General features: G+C 43.5%; 1 protein-coding gene across 1 annotated transcript in view; it reads left to right on the forward strand.

Moving 5' to 3' along the window:
- Positions 1 to 2,963, forward strand: part of LOC120028872 (melatonin receptor type 1B-B-like) — a 71,807-nt gene extending 68,844 nt beyond the window's left edge. Inside the window, exons 2-3 of the mRNA XM_038974123.1 lie at positions 1,527 to 1,645; positions 2,208 to 2,963. Coding sequence (XP_038830051.1) covers positions 1,527 to 1,645; positions 2,208 to 2,963 — 875 coding nt within the window. The remainder of the gene's footprint in view (positions 1 to 1,526; positions 1,646 to 2,207) is intronic.
- The last annotated feature ends 3,037 nt before the right edge of the window (positions 2,964 to 6,000 follow it).

Here is a 6,000-nt window from a genome sequence, read left to right on the forward strand (position 1 = left end):
GCAAATCAAGGGGAATGTAAAGTACATGGGGCATGCTAATATGCTAACGCTAACAATCTTCTGCCCCGTGGCCACTGCACAGTACAGACACATACTTTCTTTTGTCTTGGCAAAGCGGGGGTGATTTGACACAATGATTGTTTTCACAGGCCAATTAGGAGCTGTGCACCTTTTCTCATCCAATTAGCTGGGTGACGAGCGATCGGGTGAGGCAGCTCTGAGACTGCATGGTTTAACATCCTGCATGCTAACGACACAGCAGATCAGTCTGGGAAATCCTGCTCCCATCATTCTCGTAAATATATTCTCTTAAGTCTTCTCCTAAAGATACGCCTTTCTATTCTCTCTAAGTCCCTTAACCTCCAAGAGTCGATTGACAACTGGTACGTCAAATTAAGTAACATAATATAATTTAAGCTAGAGATATAAGATAGAGATATATGTATATTTTGGATGTGTCTCTATCCACCACCATCCGCCGATGTCGCACTTCCGCATCTGGGGTGAAAGGTGGCAGAGCTAGAGCGGTTTTGTCAGACCATGAGACACCTCGATGTCTCATGAGACGTCCGTAGCATCTGAATGGTTTGGCCTACAAATGAATACTACCACTCTATGAGACTCACGGACACGATGGTGGTGTCCGTTTTGCTCTACGACCCCCACAAATGTCAGGGGACTCGTTTGAAGTCAGTACCGTCGACGTGCTAACTTCTGTTTGTAGTGTCCAAACCATTTGGGCTACAAACTAATGGGACCCCACAGTAGAAAGGGGAGATTCTCAAGAACACAAAAGTGTTCTGTTCTCCGTTTTGCTCTACAACCCCCACAACTGGCACCAGACTCGTCTGAAGGTAATCGGTACTGGTTAAAAAAAAACAAATGAGGTTAAATATGTGTAAAATATATATATGTGTTTTTTTTCTTCTGATTTCCTATATCACCTACATATAGTACAGCCACTTAAACACCTTGTTTCTTATGATGTATTTTTTTACTGTCAATTATGAATGTGTTATTCAATGTGTTTCTCTGGGCTATAGTAGTGAAGGCCAAAATCAATATTTTTTTAATATTTTTTTTATACCTAAAGGTGTCCTAAAATTAAAAATCAAATAGCTAAATGATTCATAGTACAACCCATTTTAAAACAATTCCACATGTAAACTTAGAACAAATGCAATTTTAAACACTAACCATAACCTTTACCTTCACACTAACCCTAGCTTCATGTGAACACCCCGGTTCAACCCTAACCCTAGCCTCAACCACAACACTAACACTAACCCTAGATTCATGTGTACACCCGGTTGCACCCTAACCCCAAACCTATCCCTAGCCTCGACCCAACCCTAACCCTAGCCTCCAACCTAACCGTAGCCACAATCCTAACCCTTAGCTCTAACCCTAGCCTCAAACTTAAAGGCTAGGGATAGGTTTGGGGTTAGGGATGAAGCTCTAACCCGAACCCTTTCCCTTGATAAAGGACCAATAATCTAATGTGTTGTTGTCTCTCTCCTCTGTAGGGAACGTGTTTCTGGTGAGCCTGGCCTTTGCTGACCTGGTGGTGGCCTTCTACCCCTACCCCCTGGTGCTCTACGCCATCTTCCATGACGGCTGGTCGCTGGGAGAGACACAGTGCAAAGTGACTAAGACTACCTGTCTGTCTGTGTGCTGTCTTTCTCTCTAGCCCTGTTTATACCTGGTTCTAACATGTTTCCTTTGTCCTGATATTGTCCACATTCTGATTGTGCCCACATTTTTAGACAGGTGTATATGATTAAAACTCAGATTATGATATGACTGTGATCTGATCTTCCTGACCGTCTCTGGAGGTAGTCAGGTACATATTGCATATATAATGTGTGAGTTAAATGTATGTTTGTGTGTGTATAAGGATGACAATCTTATTTGGACAAGATCAGGACAAGGCTTCTGTCTGCTTTCTTTGTTTTATTCTGTCTTTCTTTTTTTCTTTCTCAATGTATCTATGCTCGCCTCTTATCTCTCTAGCCCTGATTATACCTGCCTTTAACATGCATCCTTCATTCTGATCTTGACCTGATCTTATCTATTTACACTTATAAGATCTGATCATAATCAGATCACAATGCGTCTTTTAATAGTCTACACTAAAAATGTGTGTCAGAACCAGATATAAACAGTGCTTCTGCCCCCCCCCCCTCCCTCTCTCTCTCTCTCTCTAGGTCAGTGGTTTCCTGATGGGCCTGAGCGTCATCGGCTCCATCTTCAACATCACCGGCATCGCCATCAACCGCTACTGCTACATCTGTCACAGCTTTGCTTATGATAAGCTCTACAGCTATCGCAACACCCTCCTACTGGTGGGGCTCATCTGGCTCCTCACCATCCTGGCCATCATACCAAACTTTTTTGTAGGGTCACTCCAGTACGACCCCAGGGTATATTCGTGTACCTTTGCTCAGGCCGTCAGTACATCGTACACCATCACTGTGGTGGTGATTCATTTCTTCGTGCCCATCGCTGTGGTTACCTTCTGCTACCTGAGGATCTGGATCCTGGTCATCCAGGTGAGGAGGAAGGTGAAGTCAGAGGTGAAGTCTCGACTCAAACCCAGCGACATGCGCAACTTCATCACCATGTTTGTGGTGTTCGTGCTCTTCGCCATCTGCTGGGCGCCGCTCAACTTCATTGGGCTGGCTGTGGCCATCGACCCGGAGACGGTGGCGCCACGGATCCCCGAGTGGCTGTTCGTGGTCAGCTACTTCATGGCGTACTTCAACAGTTGCCTTAACGCCATCATCTACGGCCTGCTCAACCAGAACTTCCGTAAGGAATACAAACGGATTATCATGGCCATGTGGATGCCTGGTCTGTTCTTCCAGGAGGCGTCACAGGGGGGTACAGAGGGTATGAGGAGCAAGCACTCGCCCAGACTGGGACTCAACAACAACGATCACATCAAAGGAGAGGCTTTGTGACGTTGACGCCAAGGTTCTCCACTCCTTTCCCATGTGTTCTGTTTATTTTGTCAGTTGTGGAGTGCCATTTCTCTATTATATCTCACTGACTGCACAGTTGTGCTGTTACCAAAGCCTCAATGAACTCTCGGAATGGTGCGGATTAAAGAGAGAGAGCGAGACATACACAAGAAAAGAGAAAAAGAGAGAGGAGGTGTTGACTGATGATAACTGACTCTGTTATTCACAATTCAAAGAGTGCCATTCAAGAAGCATACAGTATACACTACATGACCAAAAGTATGTGGACACCTGCTCATCAAACATCTCATTCCCAAATCATGAGCATTAATAGAGAGTTGGTCTCACCTTTGCTGCTATAACAGCCTCCACTCTGATGGGAAAGCTTTCCACTAGATGTTGGAACATTGCTGCGGGGACTTGCTTCCATTCAACAACAAGAGCATTAGAGAGGTTGGGCACTGATGTTGGGCGATTAGGCCTGGTTCACAGTCGGCGTTCCAATTCATCCCAAAAATGTTCGATGGGGTTGAAGTGAAAAACAGTCCCAGATCATTATTGTTCCTCCACCAAAGTTTACAGTTGGCACTATGCATTGGAGCAGGTAGTGTTCTCCTGACATCTACCAAACCCAGATTCCTCCATTGGTGAAGGGTAATTCATCACTCCAGAGAACGCGTTTCCACTGCTCCAATGTCGGCGAGCTTTACACCACTCCAGCCGGTGCTTGGCATTACGGATTGGTAATCTTATGCTTGTGTGCGGCTGCTTGGCCATGGAGGAACAGTTCTTGTGCTGGCGTTGCTTCCAGAGGCAATTTGGAACTGGGTAGTGAGTGTTGCAACCGAGGACAGGCGATTTTTCCACACTACGCGCTTCAGCACTCGGTAGTCCCGTTCTGTGAGCTTGCCTATCACTTTGCGGCTGAGCCGTTGTTGCTCCTAGATGTTTTCACTAAAACAGCACTAACAGTTGACTGGGGAAGCTCAAGCAGGGCAGAAATTTGACTTGTTGGAAAGTTTGTCATCCTATGACGGTGCCACATTTAAAGTCACTTAGCTCTTCAGTAAAGCCATTCTACTGCCAATGTTTGTCTATGGAGATTCGCATTGCTGTGTGTTCGATTTTATTCGCCTGTCAGCAACGGGTGTGGCTGAAATAGCCGAATCCACTGATTTGAAGGGGTGTCCACATACTTTTGTATATATAATGTATGTTCTAACTTATTATGTATCATACTCTTATGTACACCTCAGGCTGTCTGCCTGTTCTCTGCTGCTGTAACAATATGCATTTTAAAGTGGAAGCACCAAAATTATTATTACATTTTTTTTTACACCATTACATCCATTGCATTTTTATATAGGACAGTGTATTTAAAGACACACATTATCTTCACAGTTTCCTCTGTAAGAAAGTTATTTATCACACTTTTTTTTAACATTTTCTATATCTATATATTGTTATCATTATGACAATCATTATGACCAGCGTACATTAGCGTAGATCACAATTTGTAAAAATCCTTTTGGTTGTAAATAACAAATAAGTGATGGATCATGCCAACGTTAGGAGCTCACAAGGTCCTACTACTAACTAGGCAATTGGATTGTCAAAAGGTGCCTGATTTTATGCTCATGATCTCAAACAGGAGATTTGCCAAAAACAACCCCTTTACGATTTAACCCAGTTAACCCAGGGTTAACTCATTAGGGTTACAGTCAGCATATAGCATTAGGCTTTAGAGTTACACAAGGATATAAGACTGAGTAGTCAACTACATTAGATACATCAGCAGATTTTGTAATATCTGTTGACACAGGAATGGGGTGCTATGATGCCCCATGGCAGAGTGTCCTGAAAAACCCTTGCTGGTACATTATAAGCACAACGAAGCTGTTTTAACTCGGATGACATTGTACTTATGCTGTTTACAGGTTTAAACTGTACTCTTAGTAATGCATGAAGACTTATTCTATGCATTTTACACTTCATGTCATTACCTTAAAACCAACTTACTCAATATCAGGGGCGCAACTTTCACCGGGGACGGGGGGGGACATGACCTCCTAAATTCTGAAATTGCATTTTTGTCCCCCCCAGTTTTATCATTCCACTGTGATAATAAATGCTGCACAGGTTTGCTTTAGGAACATGCGGATGCCTCAGAGTTGTCGGTTAAGCTGTTTTCTGGTTTTCACTCAGCTGGATTTAGGACCGCACAGACACCACAGAGTGTGCGGACAGGCTGTGTGAACAGAGGCAGCTGCTGTCTGTGTTGTGTTTTTTCTCAGAGTTGTAAAAGCAAACAGAGCAAAAACTGGCTACTCTTTAGTTGACTGATCTAGCTGGCAAGGTAACTGCTGTTTGACAGAAAACAAGTATTTACTCCCAGTGCTGAGCTAGTAGTGTAACTGACATGTTACTTTAGCTAATGTTTCATCCTATCTCGACTGAAGTGAATGAACCACTAGCAGCTAGTTAGCTAGCTGGTAACTACCACAGCCAGTTCAGCTCTAGTTAGCTATCTGTCAGGTAGCAGTTTCTAACATCTGTTGTGTGTATGGAAATGTTTTGTAGCCTTTGTTTTTCTCCCGTTTCAACAGAATTACATTTGATAATGTACCATTGTACCATTAGCTAGAGCTAGCCAAAAGATGGCTAACATTAGCTAGCTAGCTAGCTCACAATCAATCACACCATACCTGAATCAAACGATGAAACCAGCGGCCAAACGACTGAAGACTTTTGGGGTCCATGACCCCAAAAAATCCTGTCATCCTGTTCTTTCGCCAATCGATTGGTCAAAATGTTCAAACTTATTTTCACATATATAGACACACACCCTATGTTTGAATAAAACCAATTACGTATGCACTGAGCTTGTCTGAATCTTTAAGCAGACTGTTTGATTAAATAATTAAGACACACATCTGACTCAAGAAAGAGCCTGATGGTCACACTGTTTAAAAAGATGACAGCGAGTGTCTGTGTGACTGGTGCACGTTGTCTTGCTCTTCTCCCTACTGCAGCGAAA

Source organism: Salvelinus namaycush, chromosome 34 (genome assembly GCF_016432855.1).
Source record: "Salvelinus namaycush isolate Seneca chromosome 34, SaNama_1.0, whole genome shotgun sequence".
NCBI classification, from domain to species: domain Eukaryota; kingdom Metazoa; phylum Chordata; class Actinopteri; order Salmoniformes; family Salmonidae; genus Salvelinus; species Salvelinus namaycush.